This window comes from Mesoplodon mirus (assembly GCF_964341445.2).
Source record: "Mesoplodon mirus genome assembly, chromosome: 18".
In the NCBI taxonomy this organism is placed as follows: domain Eukaryota; kingdom Metazoa; phylum Chordata; class Mammalia; order Artiodactyla; family Ziphiidae; genus Mesoplodon; species Mesoplodon mirus.
The window spans coordinates 12890517-12910579 of record NC_138994.1 but is presented as its reverse complement, the minus strand read 5'-3'; the positions used below and the strand labels follow the sequence as shown (position 1 = coordinate 12910579).

The 20063-nt window shown below is 51.6% G+C and overlaps 1 protein-coding gene across 1 annotated transcript in view; it reads right to left on the bottom strand.

The window, feature by feature from the left end:
* CCDC57 (coiled-coil domain containing 57) overlaps window positions 1–20063 on the bottom strand; it is a 110505-nt gene that overhangs the window by 47010 nt on the left and 43432 nt on the right. The window contains exons 12-15 of the mRNA XM_082602995.1: window positions 19804–19956; window positions 14426–14529; window positions 11245–11445; window positions 5846–6032 (exon numbers count right to left, since the gene is read on the bottom strand). Of these exons, the coding sequence (XP_082459121.1) occupies window positions 5846–6032; window positions 11245–11445; window positions 14426–14529; window positions 19804–19956 (645 nt within the window). The remainder of the gene's footprint in view (window positions 1–5845; window positions 6033–11244; window positions 11446–14425; window positions 14530–19803; window positions 19957–20063) is intronic.

Below are 20063 nucleotides of genomic sequence, written 5' to 3'. Positions count from 1 at the left end.
CCTGCCAATGCAGGGGACATGGGTTTGAGCCCTGGTCTGGGAAGATCCCACATGCCGTGGAGCAACTAAACCCTTGCGCCACAACTACTGGGCCTGCGCTCTAGAGCCCACGTGCCACAACTACTGAAGCCTGTGCGCCTAGAGCCCGTGCTCCACAAGAGTAGCCACCACAATGAGAAGCCCACGCACCGCAACGAAGAGTAGCCCCCGCTCATCGAAACTAGAGAAAGCCCGCGTGCAGCAACAAAGACCCAACGCAGCCCCCCCCAAAAAATTAATAATAATAAATTAATTTTAAAAAAAGAAATGCTGGCTATCAAAGGCTATATACTGTGTGATTCCAACTCTATGACATTCTGGAAAAGGCTAAAGAATGGAGACAGTGAAAAGATGAGTGGCTGTCAGAAGTCAGGAGGGAGGGAGGATGACCAGGTGGAGCACAGAGGCTCCAAACCCACAGAACATACACCACCAAGGTGAACCCTGATGTAAACTACGGACTCTGGGTGATGCTGTGTCAAAGCAGTTTCACTGATTACGACAAATGTACCATGTAGAGTGGATGTGGATTACAAGGGAGGGGTGCGTGGGCGGGGTCAGGGAGTGTATGGAAATCTGTGTCTTCTGCTCAGTTTTGCTGTGAACCTAAAACTACCCCCCCCCAAAATAAAGTCTTTCAAAACTGTTAGATGTTAAGATCCTTAGAACCAACACTGAATCCTAGCTGTAGACTACAGATTAGGAAAACATCATGTGCAGTTCCAACTTCTGGCAAAAGCTGAACTGGCAGCAGGAGGAAGAACAAAGTAGGAGAGAGGTGGGCCAAGCTGAAGTCCACTCAGTTTGGCTGCATGACCTGCCCTTTTCTGGCCCTCCACCGTGCAGGCCTGCTCAGGCTGTGCTGGCGTCCATCATGGTCTTGGCCTCACCCACAGCAGATGGTGTGATGGCCTCTCAGAAGTGAGGGGTGAGTACTCAGAGCTGGGCTGACAGGAGTGCAAACGGGGACGGGGCACCTGGGGACAGGTGACTCCCCAGCACTGCCACCCACCCACTCGCCTGGAGAAGAGGTGGGGGAGTGAAGGGCTGAATCAGGGGCCACCTGGGCAGCTCTGGGCCACACGCCCAACCACGCGAGTCTGCCTGTCTGTAAATGCGGATCCGAAGGCCCGGACCTGAGAGGGAGGGACGTGGCTGGCACAGGAGCCTGACCCCAGGCCACGGAGGATGCAGGACGAAGCCAGGGCCAGTGAGGGGGCTGCTCTGCTAGCTCCCTGCGGGGATGAGGTCCCTTCCCAGAGGCACACAGGCGAGGACAAGCCCTTGGGGCAGGGGCAGGTGTACCCTGGGGTCGACCCTGCCTGGTGGCGCTGAAACCAGAGGAAGCCAGATTGAGTGTGGCTCTGCTTGGCTGTACCGTCTCACATTTTCAATATTGTCAAGTGATGATAAGATACTTCTGTCACAGCTGGTCATTCTGTACCACTTAATGATCGCAGTCACATGATTGATGACCCGGGTAAATCATCTTTGTAAAAAAATGCAGACAGACCAGTCTTGCTCACAGCCTTTGCTATCTCCCTATGTGGGAGAGTAGAAACCTCCCATTGCACGGTGTTGGGGGAGGGTGGCCTTCCCAAAAGGGAACCAACGGAGTGTGCTGGACATTCTTACAAACCACCAGTGACACAGAAGTTCACAGAGCAAACCCCAAACCCTTCACCCCTCTCTTCTCACTCCACTGTCCTCCTCAAAGCGCTGGATGGGCTTCCTTCCAGTCTGCCCCGTATGTGCATGCGTGCACACACACGCTTTGTACGTTCACCTGGGGCTCCGAGCACACTGTTCGGTGGCCTCTCACAGGCTGGTGCGCCTGGGCCGGCACACACAGTGTGTGGTCAGTAGGCTGAGCTGGCCCTTACGGTGTCCAGGCACGCGAGGAAAGGACACAAAGTGAGAATACGCGTTAGGACGTCAGGGGCTTTGAAGTAATTTGGAAGGGCCACATTTGTATTGTACTTGGCAAAAGAATCATCCACAGTGGACTGGAGCTGAATGGGGAAAGCGGGCTGTCTGTCCCTCTTGTTTGAGAAGCGCTGTGCGGAGACGGCGCCTGGTGGGGATGCGGGCGCCCCTTTGTTCTCTTGAGGGCTGAGCAGCATCCAAGTTCCAACTCCGATGTCCCACGGATGAACACCTGGACCTTCCCAATTACTTTCCTACTGTAATAAAAACGCTGTCAAAAATATCCCTGTATGTACATCTTTTTCAGATCTGTGAGAAAATCTTTTAAAAGGATCTCTAGGGCAAGAGTAGCTTATTCAAAGGGTATGAACATTAAAAAATTTGAGAGATGCAGCCAAACTGCCCTCCAAAAAGGCTTCACCAGGGAAGGTTCCCACGGAGGCCAGGTGTCCTCCACACTCTCCTGGACAATGAGGGTGGACTTTTTAGTCTGGGTGTGAACTTGATGCTGACTTACTTGCCCTCCTCAGACTCTTGCAGAGGGGCGTGGTGTCCATACCCTTGTCAGTTCTGTGGATTTTCTCCTGGACGTGCCATCCAGCATTTTGCCTGGGATCTGCAGATGCCCATTTTGGGTACTGATTCTTTTTACCTGTCAGGTATGTTGCAAACATTTCCCCAGTCTGTTATTTGTCTTTTATCTTTGCTTGCGATGTCTTTTCCTTAGAGATATACTAAGATGTAATGAGGGACTTCCCTGGTGACACAGTGGTTAAGAATCCACCTGCCAATGCAGGGGACACAGGTTTGAGCCCTGGCCCAGGAACATCCCACATGCCACGGAGCAACTAAGCCCGTGCCCCACAACTACTGAGCCTGCACTCTAGAGCCTGTGAGACACAACTACTGAGCCCACGTGCCACAACTACTGAAACCCGCACGCCTAGAGTCTGTGCTCCGCAACAAGAGAAGCCACTGCAATGAGAAGCCCGTGCACCGCAACGAAGAGCAGCCCCCGCTCGCTGCAACTAGAGAAAGCCCGTGCACAGCAATGAAGACCCAACACAGCCAAAAAAATAAAAAATAAATTTAAAAAAAAGATGTAATGACATCAAATCTGTTGATTTTTGACTTTTCCATGTCTATGTGGTTTTAAACTTTTTAAGGGGAGCCTTCCTCATGCTTGGGATTGTTGCAAAGATGCACTGAGTCAACGTGTGCATAGCCAATGGGCGAAGGGCAGTTGGGGCTGCACATATGGAAGTCTTAGAAAAGGAAGGAGGTAACAAGCACAGATGCAGAAGAAAGTAGAGAGTTGTGGGCCACTATGTGCCACTCTACGGTAGTACTTTAAAGGCTAGGAACTCTGGATAGATTTCCAGCAAAATGTAAACGTCCAAAATTGATCCAAGAGGAGGCAGAAAATCCATACAGACAAATCACCAGAGAAGAAAATGAAAGGTAGTTAAAAGTCTACCACTAATGAAAACACCAGGCATGGAAAGTTCTACTGCTGAGATCACTCCAACTTTCAGAGAAGGCTGCAAACTTGGTCACGAGGGATTTGCGGCTTTCTCTGACACTGGGAGGCACAGGGAGCAGGCCTGGGGAGAGGAGTTCACTCAGATTTGGGCCTGGTGATGGAGGGTCTGCACCGATCAGGGGCTCCTCTACTGGATGGATGGGTGATGGATGAGTGATGGGTGGGTGGTGGATGACTCAAATATTTGGCCATGAGGCCAACTGATTACAGGAAGCCACAATGAGGAGGAAAGACAAGTTCACTGGAATAAAAGGTCAGAGGGAGAGGGAGGCATGGCTGTGATCAAAAAGGTCTGGGGCCTCAAGGGCTGGGAGAGGGAACCCTGGCAGTGGCAGGGCTTGGCACGGAGGCCAAGGTTAAGGGGCAGGAAGGTTCAGATGTGGGAGGGAATGGGGTAGGATTAAGAAATGGAGCCCTGGGGCTTCCCTGGTGGCGCAGTGTTTGAGAGTCCGCCTGCCGATGCAGGGGACATGGGTTCGTGCCCCAGTCTGGGAGGATCCCGCATGCCGCGGAGCAGCTGGGCCCGTGAGCCATGGCCGCTGAGCCTGCGCGTCCGGAGCCTGTGCTCTGCAACGGGAGAGGCCACAACAGTGAGAGGCCCGCGTACCGCAAAAAAAAAAAAAAAAAAAAAAAGAAATGGAGCCCTAAGTGCTGAAGGCCGTAAAATGACAGGGGTGCGCAGAGGGGAGCACGAGTAGTTGGCAGGGCCTTTAAAAGAACTGGGGTTTTCAGTGAACTTGGCAGAAGATGGTCTAGAAGTGCCCCTGAGGAACAAGTAAAGCCAATCTTTCCCCCTCGACCTGTGAAACAGAAGGAGGACCGAACAGAAGGAGGGCTTCATCAAGCGGGTCCTGAGAGAGGGAGCCAGTTCCCTGCGAAGGACGCCCACTCCTGCTGTTTGCACACTGATGGTATCTAGAAATACACTGAGTGCTGCTCACCCTTCTTCTTTCGGGGGTGGGTTCTTAGAAGGACAAAGCCTCTGAGGTAAGTCTCTCCCAAGTCCCCTACGTGCAAAGGCGGATGTTTACAGCAGTCTCAAAATATGACAGGGGCTAATTCTATAGTAAGGTTTGGTTTACCTCTGCATCTCAGGTGCCTGGCACACAGCAGCCACTCAGCAAGATGTCTGTTGAAAACACAAGTGACCTGTCTGCTCCTCCTCAGATTTTCTAGGGTCTCTTGCACCCTCTCCCCTTAGCTCTGCTGTTTCCTAGGTTCTCCCAAGTCCCACTTCCAATCACTCGGTAATTTCAGGAGGCTAAATATCAATGTATTAAAAGCTACCATTATCGTACACACAGCTCAGTGCTAGGAAGAGACCGGGGATGGATGTTCCGCCCAAACTCCTTCCCCTTCAGTGGGAAGTGCTTTCTGGGCACTGCAGTGCTGGGGGGTGAGGAGGACCCTTGAGGGAAGCCAAGACTCTAGTTAGCCAAGAGGAAGCATTTTGCAGACACCCCATGGCTCCGAGCTCCTTAGAAGCACACTGGGGTGCCCTGCTTCCAATAGGAAACACAAGCCCGGGGCCTTGCTCCTCAAAAGGTGAGCTGTCATGGAGAGAGGGGATGGCTTAGGTTCAAGTCGACAACAGGGTAGAATCCCAAAGCTCCCAGACTCTGGGATCATCACAGTGACTCCAAGCTCTTGCTGGAAAAGGACAGACAAGCAGAAGCCACAGAGTTGAGGGGTAAGCTGTGAGAAAGCGGCCTGTGCCCCGGCTGCAGGAAAACCGAGGGGCTTAAGGCAGAGGCAGCGCGAGCGCCACTCAGCCAGGCTGGGTGACCCGGGGGTGCTCGTGAGAACCGGACGGTGCCAAGGCGCCAGGAGAGGCCCAATGTATGGTGGCTCTGGTGGGTTCCACGGGCCCCTTTCTCAGGAACCAGCACCCAAGACCCCAACGGGCAGCTTGTGTGTCTGTGGCCCACAGCCCCGGCCTCGGCTGCACCGCACACACTGTCGCCTTTATCCCAAGGAAGCCGAGGCCCGAGCCGGCCTGGGAACCCGGCAGCCTTTGCCGTCACCACAAAGCCGCATAGAAACACCAGCTGCTTTGCTAACCTGCGGTATTTTTCTCACAGATGCTGCCAGAGGAGTGGGTTCACGGAACTCCCACTGCAGAGATGAAGCCGAGCTCTGTGCCTGACTCCTGACCTGGCCGCTCCACAGGGCGGCTCTGTTCTCCCTTCTGAACCCCACACCCGCCACCCCGCCAGCCTGGCCGGCCCTCCTCCCTCTGGCCCTCTTCCGGTCCCCCCACCGCGGCTCTTCTGTTGCCAGCATCCCCAACCACACGGCGCAGGCGATGCTGGGCCGGGGAGGGAGGGGGTGACCCACCAGTGAGGTGGCCCAGCTCCGCACGCAGCCGGTTCCCCAGCTCCAGGAGCTGCTCCTTCTCCAGGCGCAGCCGCAGGATTTTCCTGGCTGCCTCCTTGAGCTTCCTCTGGAGTCGGGGCACAGACAGGGCCTGAGGGGGCTGTGTCTCCTGGTCCTCGGTCCCTGCGGGTCCTCCACGTGCCGGACCCTGTGAACAAACCCGCACAGCAGAGGCCATCAGATGAGTCCTGGAGGGGAACGGGAAGTGGGAGTGAGGGCGCAGACGGTGGGCACCACCGCCCGAACGACTGTCCCAGAACCCACATCGCTGGGTGACGTCCCTCCAACATGATGCATCCATGCCCGCCTTCTCTCTCAGGGGGGCGGGGTTGGGCTGGGGGTGGGCTCTGAATGAAGGCCCTCGAGGCTCCCAGGCCAAGGCCTGCCTGCGCTTGGTGACTCTGTGCCCTGTCCCGATGCCTTTGTCTTTCCAGTGACAACAGTGAGGAGCCAGCTGGCACCCAGGCCTGGGCTCCCTCCAAAGGTGCCCCCGGGACCCAGGAGGGCTACACATGTGATCGGACCCCCTCTGAGGGCCCCATGGTCACAGGCTGGGTGCCTGCTGCCCGCCTGGTGTGGAAGGGGGCTGGCAGAGACCCAAAAGGTGGCCTGGGACGGGAACCCAGCCTCCATTACTCTCTTCCCCTTGCCCTGCATGTCTGCACTGCTGGGCCCCCCTGCCCGGGGCCCTTCTCCAACGCCTCCCCTGCCCTCATTCACTCAGTTCCTTGCCTTCCCTGCCTCCTCTCTGGCTCCATACTCCCGCCTCAGTCATTTCTCTACCTGCCATTCAGACTCCACTCCACCACCTGTAGGCCGGCCCAGGTTTCCCACCATCCTGACCCTGATGAAGGTGCCAGAGAGAAAGCAAAGGAGGCCAAGGGAGGGAGCAGTGGCCTCCTGGGGCCTCGGCTTCTGGGCCTGGAGGCTGCCTTGGGCCAACACCCGAGGTCTGAACCCCGTTGCTCGGGCAGCACCACGCGGCCCTACATCCTACCACTATCCCAGTCTGGACTCATGGTCCAACCGTGTGGCTCCTACACAGATGTGTGGTCCCACCCAGAGGGGTATTTGGAATGGGGTGGGTGTGGGGAAAGGAGAAAGGGAAAAAGGAGAATGTGTGTGGCTGCCTCTGTGCCAGGCAGGGGCCCAGGAGGAGTCAGTGGCATCCAAGGCCCCAAAGGAAGCAGGTGGCCTACTTAGGCATGGTTGCTCCTGACACCTATGAAAAACCGCATTGTGCCGTCCCAGCCACTTGAGCTGGCGCCAGAACAAGGAATCTGCTCTACATCCCTGGAAAAGACCAGCACGCCCTGTCCTGGCCCTATTTCTTGGTGTGCCTTTCCAGGGCTGGCAAGCACCTGTGCCTTCCTGTGGCCTGGGAGCTACGGTGATTGCACACCGGTGCCTCCAGCACATGCCTGTCGTATTGGCATGAAGTGGGATGTGGAGGTGATACGGTAAAGGGACCGTCAGAGAAAGGCCTCCGCCCTGCAGCCCCGGCTCGGGGTCTCTCCAGTGTACGGGACCAGGGCCGGTGGGGGGCTGTGTCTTGGAGACCTGTAGCGTGGATTCACACACAGGGCTGCACAGGCCCCAGGCGGCTGACCCGACCCATTGGGAAAGGTACACAACCTCCAGGGATGTAGCCCTGGGATTGGGGGACTGGCCCAGCCACTCTTTCTCCAGGCTTTGTCCTCTGCAAGGATATGCTGTGGGGTTCTCTTGTGTTATTTTAAGGAAAGAACAACCCTGAAAACAGAGACTGTGCAAAACTCAGAGATTTAAAAATCTCTTCAAAAGCAGGACCCCACCCTGCAAAGATGGCCCCTGGCCTGAGCTGAGGAACACGCTGCCCGAGGCGTGACCTCAGGCGTGACTGGGCTCGGGGATGGGGAGTCCTGATCTTGAGTGGCCCACATTCTTGCCACACAGTGACTGCACGCGATGAGCGGGTGCTGCAGCTGGGCCCCACCTCTCTTAAGCTCAGTTCCTGGTAAGATGAAGCTTATTTTGATGACTCTAAAGTCTCACCCCACAATGACACAATGCTAATAATGACCTGAGATGCCCAGGAGCTTCTGCACTGCTGCGTTCAGGGCCCAAGGTCCCACCCCGTGACGGCCCCATCCACCTGCCCTCCCCTGCTCTGGTGCAGGTCCCAGCATCCTGGCCAGAAGGGAAACATCCACGCAGCAGAGGGAAAGCTTGAGGCATCCTAATGATGACTCTGTTCCCAAGGGAAGGGAGTGCCTGGGCTCCTTAAAGAAGCCCTTCGGGGAGGCTGAGGCCCAGGGAGAGGCAGCGCGGGCTCCCTCAGGGCAGGTTCCCAAGCTTCCAGGCAGAGCCAGAGGGATCGCTGGCCAACACTGCCCCCCAGCGGTCCGAGGTGCCCGGTGGGGAGGCCTGGGGAAACCCAGCATCGGTCTGTGTGGGGCCTGGGCAGGGCAGCCGGCAGGAGGGAGGGGCCTGGGTGAGCCGAGAACCGTGGAAGTGTGACAATGCAGCCACCTGCCCCACAGGGTCTCCCGTGACTGCGGGAGCTCCAGGGTCTGCAGGTCCCTTCTAGGCTGGGGTGCTGGCTTTTGTGTGGCAGGGTCCCACCCCCACAGAGCAGCTGCAGGGATGGCCTGAGGCCCACACCCCCGTCTCACTGCTGGTGGTTCCTCCCCTCTCCACACACATCTCTCTCTGAACCATCTGAGGGTGAGTTGGAGACATCGCACCCCTTTATGCCCCTATACTTCAGCTTGTACTTTCTGAAAACAAGGACATTCTCTTAATAACCAGTTATTAGAACCAGAAATTTCACAGGGACGTGGCATTATGACCTAACACACAGTCCACAGGAACCTCCATTAGCTGCCCAGAGGATGTCCCTTATGGCCTGTTTCTCCTGCCTGGGGTCCAGGATCCTGCATGGCTTCTGCATCCTGGGTCCCCTAAGTCCCCAGCAGAATGTTCTCAACAGGACAAGCTGTGGGTTTAGTGCCTCTCGGTCTGGGTCTGTCCTTGGAGTCAGGAGGTCTTGTGCTTGGAGTCAGGAGCGAGGCTGTGTCCCTCTCCTGTCCGGAGGCTCGTGATGTCCGTCTGTCCCAGTGTTGGCAATGGGAGCTGATCTCTCGGAAGTGGTGTCCACAGGCTGCAGCACCAGAAAGTTACTGTTTTCCCTTTCCAGTAAGAAGAACTTCTGGGGAGATTCCACATAAACAGCTTGTCCAGAATTTCAGCATCTGATGACAACCCCCCGGTTGTGTCACTCCCTTCATGTCCTTGGTTGATGTTCTAAATAAGGAAGAGTTTTCCTCTCTCCTTCCTTTCCTTGTCAGTTTATTTGCATCAGAGTGAATGCGACTCCCTGTTTTAGTAGGTAGATGATAAGCCTGACTTCATGATTGACTGGCCTGGATCTGGTCAGTGGGAGCCCTTTATGCTGGCTCCTGCATCCCTGTCATGTCTCTGTGCTGGAATTGGCCACTTACCCTGGTTCCTCTCAGCAGAGCAGGAAGTTCGGGAATGCGACCGAGGCACTGGGTGCGCTCACCCACCCTGGGGAGCCACTGCCCCTTGGTTCTTGGTGGACAGAGCCGGCACATGTGCACACCTCTCTCTTTAAAGTACCCCACGAGTTTACTGTGGTGACTCCAACCCCAACCTGAGCCCCAGAGGCATCCTAGCCCTCCCGACCACCTTCTTCCCCAGCCTCAGAAGCCTGGTGCCCACATCCTCTTCTCTGGGCACCCAACACACAGCTGGGCAATTACGAGCACAGCCTGGGTGGGCCTACCCTGGGCAAAGGGTTTCCTGTGCCTCCAATTTCTCACCCTGGGAGTGACCTCACCAAGGTCACAGGATGCCTAGACCTGGAAGGAGGTGGGACCCTGATAGCCATGCAGAAACTAAGGCCCAGAGAGCTCACTCAACACCCATCTTGGGAGAGCGGCCTTGGGCCTCAAGTTGCTTCAGCTCCCAGGCTGTCTGCCAAGGGATTAAATACCTCGATTTTAATTTCCACTCATTTGCATGGTTTCTTCCCCCTTCACTCTAAACAAAGGGATCAGAGTTATGCGAGGGCTGCTAACAGGAGAGCTGCAAGGGTCCCTGGGCTGCAGTGAGCCCCTGGCAGCACCTGGAACAGCCATGGCCGTGGCAGGAGAGCAGACACATCACCAATGGCATTTGCTGCCCAGCTGGGCCCAGAGCCTCTGGACTTAACTCCTAGATTACAGGACTGTGGGGAGGTCTGGGGCTCTTGGGGACAGCATCCACCTACCGATGGCACAGAGTGTTCAGTATCCCACTTCTAGTGCCCCCTCGGGGCGCAGGCTCCCTCAGCTTCCCCCTCACCAGCCCATCTCCCTCTGCAGGCACTCCTATGTTCACCCTTGCCAAGGCACAGCTGGCCCCCCTCATGTTCCTTAAGCCAGATAGTGTCCTGGGTTGCATCTTCTCCATTCCAGGTCCTTCACAGTCCCCGAGAGTAGGTCCTGGAGCCTGGTCCCTCTTGTGTCCTTAAGTATCACTCTCAAAACTTGGCCCATGTGATGAGAACCCCTGGGGGGCATATGATCGATGCTACTTCTGCCTGAGGACTCTTGATGCCTTCCAGACATCATTTTACTGTCCTTAAAACCTTCTGCTTATGAATAGGTCACCATGTGCAACCACAGGTAACACAGGTAATCACAGGTCACCGCAGGTAATCACAGGTAACTGCAGGTCACCATCTGTGACTGCAAATAACCGTAGGTAGCTGACAGGTCTCGGGAGGCATGTCACATGACGCCCTGTGAAGAAAGCCCATTCTTTGCAGCATCTCCATCACGGTGCTCAGGAGGCAGGAAGGTGGCCTGTCTGGCAGACATGTGGGGACAACGTGCTGCTTCAGAGCTCTTGCCCTGGCCTGGGACGTTGGCTTAAACCCAGCCACAGAACTGGAGGGGAACTGGGTGCCAAGGGCCTGACCAGGACCAGGACGCCAGGTGGCCTGGTGGCCCGTGTTCCGGACAGCATCTCAAACACTCTGAGAAGCTCATGAGAACCACAGGCTCCATCCCTGAGGGTCCTCTGGAAGGAAAACCCACCATGTTACATCCATTTCAGGACTTGCCAGGCCCTTGAAGCACACAGTCAAGGACTCCTGTGTTAGAGGACACAGAACAGTCCTCTTCACATGTGCAGCCTCCCTACATGCTTTTAAAGGGATCTCAGCGACCTGGAGGACGAGCGGCTTGGCAGCCCCGACAGAGCCAGCCTAGTCAAGGAAGAAGAGGGGGGCGGGGTGGGTGGGCCCCTCACTGGCCAAGACTGCACCCCAGACCAGTCCCGCACAGGACGCACAGCACCCACAGGGCACCCACCTCTCTCCCGACAGCCTCGGTGTCTGAGGTGTGCGGTTGCTGCCTGCCTGAAGCACCCCTGCCTTCCTTCCGGGCTGACCTGAGATGCTTCTCAATCTCAGCCACCTGCTTCCGCAGCTGCAAAACCTCCAGGTGCACCTGGTCCAGCTCGTGGGGAAGCTCTCGCTGGATGGTGTCCATGTCCAGGGGTTCCCGCAGCACCTGGGAGGCCGTTTTACAGACAATGTTAGGAAGGCGGCCGGCTCTGGGAAGGGGTCTGGAACACATCTGCAGGGAGGACAGGGAAGCAAGAGAAGGGCAGCAGTAGATGGCAGAACGTCCAGAAAGATCAGAAGGACACATGCCGGTCAGCCTCTGGCCGAATTCCATCACCCACAAGCCTGCAGCCCTACCGCCAAGCTGCTGCTCTTCCGGTCCCACCTAACCAGGCTCCAGGTGGCTCCACTTGTCGCCCCCAGAGTGGGGATACGGGCACCTGCAGCAGAGCCTACACTGGACCCAAGGTTGGCTGGGGAGAGTCCCTGCACGGTGTCTGGACAGTGGGCCTTAAAACCTTCTTCCTGGGCCCTAGTCCCAGGTGGAGACAAAGGGCACGTAACTGCGGGCAGGGGTGGGAAGGCCCAAGCCTATCAAAAGGCAGAGGTGGATGAAGGCGTAGGAAGGGGCAGGAAGGGAAGTCCTGGCTGCACGAACAACCCGGGGCAGCTGCGGGGCGGCCAGGAGGTGCCCGAGTAGAGTCCTGGCCAGAGCTCCAGGGCCGCCCCGTCCTTCGGCTACCTCTCTCGACAACGTCTGCTCTCCCAACATAAGGAGGGGAAAAGGACAGGCAGAAAGACAGACACACCTCTCTACACCCTCAACTTGCCAATTTTATTCTCAGGAAGATAACATATCTTCCTATTCCAGGGTCTCCTACAAAGAATTCATAATGAATATTTTATTCTATTTATTCACATACACTAAAAAAGGTGACCATTTGATAAACGTACACTGTTAACTAAAAAACACTTCAAGGTAGACTTTCTTCCTCAGGATAATCAAACCACCTCTCATTATCAAGACAGGATTAAAAGCTCTTATTTACATGTTTATTTCCTGTTTCTGGCATGTGGGGGGATGTACCATCCCGATGGTGGGGCAGAACTGGGAAAGGGCAAGCACCTGAAGACCCCCTCCTCTCATATGTGACATAGTCTGTAATCCCAGGAACAGAAAAGTGGTCCAGTTCATCTCCACTGCAACAGCAAAGATGAACTTTCAGCCAAGACAAGGCATCTGATTTCTGGGCATTGCCTGCTCCCCACAAAAGAGAGACATCGCCAAGCAATGTCTGTCACCAGCCAGGTGTTCTGTTCCATGGAAGATGCAGAGTCTGCAGGACGGTGTAACCTATGTACTTATGGACTTGAAAGGGCGCATGAAAACGGCCTCATGGGAAAGAAGCGTCACAAGGCGACAGAGTGGCGTGACACCAGCAGCAGCAGTAAGAACTGTGTTCCCAGGGACATCGTCAAGACCATGAAAAGACAGGCTAGAGAACAGGAGAGAAAGTTCGCAAATCCTATATCTGGGGGACTTCCCTGGCGGTCCAGTGGTTAAGACTCTGCGCTTCCAATGCAGGGGGAGCGGGTTCGATCCCTGGTCGGGGAACTAAGATCCCACATGCTGCCGTGTGGCAAAAAAAAAAAAAAAAAAAAAAAAAATCATATATCTGACAAAAGACTTGTATCCAGAACATACAAATAGCTCTGACAATTCAACAACAAGACAATAAACAACCTGACTAAAAATGGGCAGAGGATATTCATGGACATTTCTCCAAAGAAGACATACAAATGACCGATAAGCACATGAAAACATGCTCAACATCATCTTTCATCAGGAAAATGCAAATCAAAACCACAGGTCAGGTCCACCTCACACCCACTAGAACGGCTAGAGTCAAAAAGACAGAAAAAGCAGCCGATGCTGGTGAGGACGTGAGACACAGGGACCCTTGTACACCTGCTGGGGGTGGAAAGTGTGCAGCTTCTGTGGAAACATTAGTGGCTCTTCAAAAAGTTAAATATAGAATTACCCTGTGACCCGGCAATTCTGCTCCTTCATGCATACCCCGAAGAACTGAAACAGGGACTTGGACAGACCACATTCACGGTAGAATGTGTCCACCACATTCACAGCAGCTAAACAGTGGAAGCAACCCACGTGTCCAGCAGATGAATGGGTACACTAAATACTGGGATACTCTCCAGTTACTAAGAGGAAAGAAGTTCTGACACCTGCTACAACATGCATGAACGTTGAGGACATTATGCTGAGTGAAATGAGCCAGTCACAGAAGGACAACTACTGCATGATTCCACGGATATGAGGCTCCCCAAGGACTCAGGCCCATAGAGACAGAAAGAGTAGAGTTTACCAGGGGCTGGGGGTGAGGAACAGGGAGTTAGTGTTTAATGGGGACAGAGTTTCTGTTCAAATGATGAAAGAGTTCTGGGAACAGACCCTGGTGATGGTTACAGAATACTGTGAATGTACTTAACGTCACTGAATTGTACACACAAAAACGGTAAACTTTATGTTATATATATTTTACCAGAATTTAATGTAAAACACTAAAAAAAAAAGAGAGAGAGATCATGAATTCATAGCAATAAAGCACAGTTTGTGACACCAGCACCATCATGCCAGGGCGGGACTGCACTGGAGTTTGCCCAGCTGTCCTGCCTCCCAGGAAGCAGTGGGTCGGCCGAGTACCTGGTGACAACCCGTCCCCCAGGAAGGCAGGGCCAGGGGACTGAAAGGGTCGCCACTGGCCAAGGCATCTAGAGTCACAGACAGTGATGACGAGCACACGTTCTTGCCACAGCTTGGTGCCTGGGTTTAACACGGGTCCCGGGACTCGCCCAGCACGTCCTGGGAGGGCAGAGACGGGGCCTTGCGCATCGACGGCCAGCACTGCCCCTCATGCCCCGGACTCTCCTCTCTCATCTACCAGGTCCTCACTGCGTGCCTTCTAGGGACACACGAGAGGTGAACCAGCTGCTCCTCACAACAACCCCTTCCTTGCACGGAACCTGAGGCACAGAGAGGCCACAGCAGGTTCCTGGGGTTCAGTGCCACCCCAGGAGTGCCTTCAGTCGGAAGACCTACACAGTCTAGCATCAGAGGGCGGCCATACCTTCTGTCTGAGTTGTGCCACCAGGAAGCTCAGGAGATGTGCCCTGTCTCCAAGCCTCCTGAGCGCCAGTCCCGTGGACAGACCATCGACTGGCACAGCTCCTCCTGCAGAGAGAATGATTTTTGTCAGACTCACATCTCCTAAAGCCCTGGGAACTTCCAACTGCCTGTCCTCCGTTTGAGGAGATGGACATCTGAGGCGTCCAGGGCAGAGGTGTGTTCTTCTCTGCCCTCCCCTAAGGATGCCTACTGTCACTGCTGGTCTGCTGTGACGTTAAGATGTTCTAAAGCTGAGAGGATGCAGCTGGGTGCCCCCAAAGACTGAGATGAGCTGCACATGAAGAACAATCCTTATGCCAAGAAAGCAGGAGCCTTCGTGGAGAAAAAAATCCAACCTTACCAGCTAGTGTCTGGTAGAGGCCAACCTGCGTAGCCTCCTAGTCGTTTGGCTGGGAATTAAGAAAATGTCCACGAATCCACAGGTCAAAGAAGAAATCACAATGGACATTAGAAATTACTTTGAACTGAATTATCATAAAAGCACTGATTATCAAAACTTAAGGAATGCATCTAATGCTGTCCTTTCAAAAGTATTTATAGCCATACAAGCTTATTTTAGAAAAGAAGGATGAAAGATAAATGAACTGAACATCCATTTCAAAAATGAGGGAAAAAAAGCAAATAAAGTAGAAGGAAGGACAGAACAAAGTCAGTATTAGATGCTGAGGAAACAGAAAACAACGTGCAATCGAGGGTGAACAAGACCAGAGGAGGTTCTTTGAAAAAGTTAAATCCCTGGTGAGATTAAGCAGGAAAAACGGACAGAGACAATATAGCAAATGGAAAGGCTGTTACTTTAGATCCTGGGGGCTGTGAAAACGTGTGGAGAATACACTCCCAAAAGCAACTTTATGCCAAATTTTTGAATATCTAAATGAAATAGACAATTTTCTAGCAAATTATAACATCAAAAAATGACACAGAAAAAGGAAAATCTAGATAGTCCTTTAACTGTGAAAAAAAACTGAACTAAAAATTTAAAACTTTCCCACAAGGAAAACTCTATGCCCAGGTGGTTTCAAAGTTGAAGTCTATCAACTGGTTAAGGAAAAATTAACATAAGTCTAATATAAACTTTTTCACAAAACAGAGAGATAGTGAACATATTCCAACTTATTTACGAGGCCAGAATAATCCTGATTCCAAAACCTGACGTGAACATCAAGAGGAAGGAAAATTATAGGCCAGTCTTACCCATAACATAAATGTGATAATTCTCAATAAAATATTAGCAAAAGAATATATCACATGTTGAGTTTATTCCAGAAATGCAGGGTTGGTTTAACATTCAAAGACCAATTTAAACTTCTCATTCTGAACAAAATGAGTGTGTGCATTCCACCCCACTCCTCTCCCTGATTACAGCTGAGAGCCCTGGACACCACACACCAAGCCAGATGAGGAGATTCTGAACAGGGAGGAAAAGCAGGCAGAGAGGCTGGGGATCTTGGGAATCAAAGGATGACTGACAGTGAGTTCCTGGAGTTTTTCCCTTCCTGTATTTCCCAACTTTGGTGCTGGAGCAGCCACAACTCAGAGACACCACTGAGCTAAGACCAGGAACCAAGGCCCAGGAAAAGGGAGACCTGCACGGCTGCTGGTAAAACAGAAGCAGAATTAAAACAGACTCAATGACAATCAGGATTTCATGACATGACACTCAAAATGTACATGACAGAATCCAAAATTACTCATTATATCAACAAGGAAAATCTCACCTTGAATGGAAAAAGACAACAAGATGACAGATTAAAGCGACTCCAACAGGCAATCTGATATGCTCTCAAAACAAATGAATATTGGGCTTCCCTGGTGGCGCAGTGGTTGAGAGTCCGCCTGCCGATGCAGGGGACACGGGTTCGTGCCCCGGTCCGGGAGGATCCCACATGCTGCAGAGCGGCTGGGCCCGTGAGCCATGGCCGCTGGGCCTGCGCATCCAGAGCCTGTGTTCCACAACGGGAGAGGCCACAACAGTGAAAGGCCCGCGTACCGCAAAAAAAAAAAAAAAAATTAAATAAAACAAATGAATATTGGAAGTTTCAGCAAAGGGATAAAAAATACAAAGAAAAACAAAATGGAAATTTCAGAACTGAAACCATAATAAAAATCTCACTGTATGGGCTTGAGAGGAGAATGGAGACAACAGAAGAAAGAACTGGTGAACTTGAAGATATAATAGAAATTCTCCAATCTGAACAATAGAGAAAACAGATTGGAAACAGACAGACAGACAGAGCCTCAGTGACCTGTGGGAGAATAACAAAAGATCTAACACTCTTGCCATTGGAGTCCCAAAAGGGAAAAACAGTGTGGAGCTGAAAAAAATACTTGAAGAAATAATGGTTGAAAACTTCTCAAATTTGGCAAAAGACACACCTTCAGATTCAATGTCAAAAGGATAAGCCAAGGAAATCTATGCACAGACCATCATAATCAGATTTCTGAAACTAAAGACAAACTCTGAAAGCAGGCAGAGGGAAATGATTCACAGGAAATGGACTGCTCATCAGAAATGATCATCTGATTTCTCACCAGAAGAAAATGGTATATTTTAAGTTCTGAAAGCAAAGAACTGTCAACTCATACTTTTATACCAGTGAATATACTCTTCAGGGATGAAGGTGAGATAAAGACATCTCAGATGAAGAAAAACCAAGAGTTTGTCACCAGCAGTTTTGCTGTAAAGGAACTGCTGAAGGAAGTGCTTCAGAGAGAAGGAACCTGGAATCAAGAGTCATGGAAAGGGGAAGGATACGGGAAAAGAACGGACCATACCTTTCCTCCTGAGTTTTTAAAATTACGTTTGACAGTTGAAAGCAAAAATGAGGATCCTGTCTGATGTGGCTCTCGATGTACAGAGGGGTGGTATTTGCGACAATAAAGGGGGTGATGGGGCCTGACTGGTGGTAAGATCCCCACATTCCACTTGAAATTGCAGTGTTGACATGAGTTGACTGTGGTAAGTAAGGATATTGAAATCCCTAGAGCAAACACTAGAAAAAGTACCCAAAGAGATTCACTGAAAAGCTAGATTAAAGTGGAACACTAAAAAATGTTCAAGTAACCCAGTGGAGGCAGGAAAGAGGAAACCGACGGATAGAAAACAAATGTGAAATGGCAGGCTTGGCTCCCGACACAGCAACAATTAAAACAAGTGCAAACACTCTAAACCCATCGGCTAAAGTATCACAAGATGGATTTCAAAACTGCCTAGCTACATGCTGCCTACAAGAAATTCACTTCAAATGCAATGATGGAGGTGGGTTAAAAGAAAATGGACAGGGACTTCCCTGGTGGTGCAGTGGATAAGGCTCTGCGCTCCCAGTGCAGGGGGCCTAGGTTCAATCCCTGGTCAGGGAACTAGATCCCACATGCATGCCGCAATTAAGACCTGGCACAACCAAATAAACAAATAAATATTAAAAAAAAAAAGAAAATGGACAATAAAGATATACATGCAAGCGCCAATCAGAAGAAAGCAGGACTGGGACTTCCCTGGCGGTCCAGTGGTTAAGACTCTGTGCTTCCAATGCAGGGGGCTAGGGTTCTATCCTTGGTCAGGGAACTAAGATCCCACATGCTATGCAGCATGGCCAAAAGAAAAAAAAAAAAGAAGAAGAAGAAGAAAACTGTACTGGCTGAATTAGCATCAGACAGTAGACTTGAGAGGAAAGAAAATTACCAGGATGAAGAGGAACAGCACATAATGATATACAGGTGAATTCACCAAGAAAACATAAACGTATATACATTGAACAACAAAGCTTCAAAATACACTAAGCAAAAACTGATAGAATCATGACAAAAAAATACAGATTTGTATTACAATAGGACTAGGAAGAAACCTTCTTAATCTGATTTTTAAAAAGTAAATATTAAACTTTAAAGTGTTGAAAGTTTTTCTCTGGGATCAGGAAGAAAGCCAGCTATGATCAACATCATACTAGAGATTCCACTCAGGGGAAGTAATACAAGAGAAAAAAGTAAAAGCTATCAGCACTGGAAAAGACAAAAATAAAACGTCCACTATTTGGGACAAGATGACTAGGTGGGTAGTGTGCTGCCTGCCCCTTCCTTTCCTTCCTGAACAATGGACCCATAAACGATCAGATGGGCGGTGGCAGGAGGTTACTCTCTGTGGGCGATCTGCCTGGGGGCTGGCGGCCCAGCAGGCGACGGTGTCAGGGTGGAGGGCAGCCTGGTTTGGCTGTCAGAGCCCGGGAGGGCCTGGGTACAAGGGTGGGGCCTCCATGTGGGGAAAGGCCTCCATGCTAGGGAGGCTGCTCACACCCAGGAACTGGATAGAAGAAGTAATGTACTGAGGAGGTCGGGAGCCAGGCTTCTCGTTGTCAGAAAAGGAAGTTAAGAGTAATGAAAGTGGAGACTAGAACAAGCCTGTGATCCTGGACCAACCACAGAGGAACAGACTGACGGATAAGTTTGTCTTAAATTAAGACCTTCCGATGCCTCAGGAGATGGATCCAAAAAAATATTGCTAAGATTTATGGCAGGGTGTTCTGCCTATGTCTTCTTCTAGGACTTTTATGATTTCTGGTCTCACATTTAGGTCTCTAATCCATTTTGAGTTTATTGCTGTATACGGTGTTAGGGAGTGTTCTAATTTCATTCTTTTACATGTAGCCGTCCAGTTTTCCCAGCACCACTTATTGAAGAGGCTGTCCTTTCTCCATTGTCTATTCTTGCCTCCTTGGTCATAGAATGAAATTTTGCCATTTGCAACAACATGGATGGACCAGGAGGGCATTATGCTAAGTGAAAGAAGTCAGACAGAAAAAGACAAATACTGTATAACACTTATACGTAGAATCTAAAAAATACAACAAACTAGTGAATATAACAAAAAAAGAAACAGATACAGAGAACAAACTAGTAGTTACCAGTGGGGAGAGGGAAGGGGGAAGGGGCAAGATAGGGGCAGGGGATTAAGAAGTACAAACTATTATGTATAAAATAAATAAGATTCAAGGATATATTGTACAGGAGATGGCCAACTGTGCTGTGTCAGCAGGAACCAGAGCAACGGCTCTCATGACTGCTATTGGGAGAGGAAATGGTGTGAATAGTCTGGAGACAGTCTGACCATCAACCAAAACATACTGCAGCTCAAAAGAAGCCAGACAAGAGTACACACGTATAATTCCACTTATATGAAAACTCAGCCACAGGGTAAGGAGTCAGGACAGTGGCTGGCTCAGGAGGACAAGGGGCTCCTGGGATGGCACGTTTGTAACAGCTCCTCGGGCTGTGTTACTAGACAGTCAGTGGACAGAGCACACGACACGACACAAGGATTCTCACCGGTGGTGTCTGTGGAGGCCAGGACACTGGGTTGAACACCAGCACAGGACGAGGTCGTCTTAGAAGGATCTAACACATCTTCTAGTTGTTCCTCCAATGTTTTCAATTTATGCTTTAGAGTTCGCATTTCTGCTTCAAGGGCCAGAACATAATCTTCCAAAAAACCCAGTAAACACACAGGCACATACGTTTACACTCTCACCCTTTATCTACCACCCTCGCCCTCCCCTGCCCGACCCTCATGACTGTCCCATGCTGTC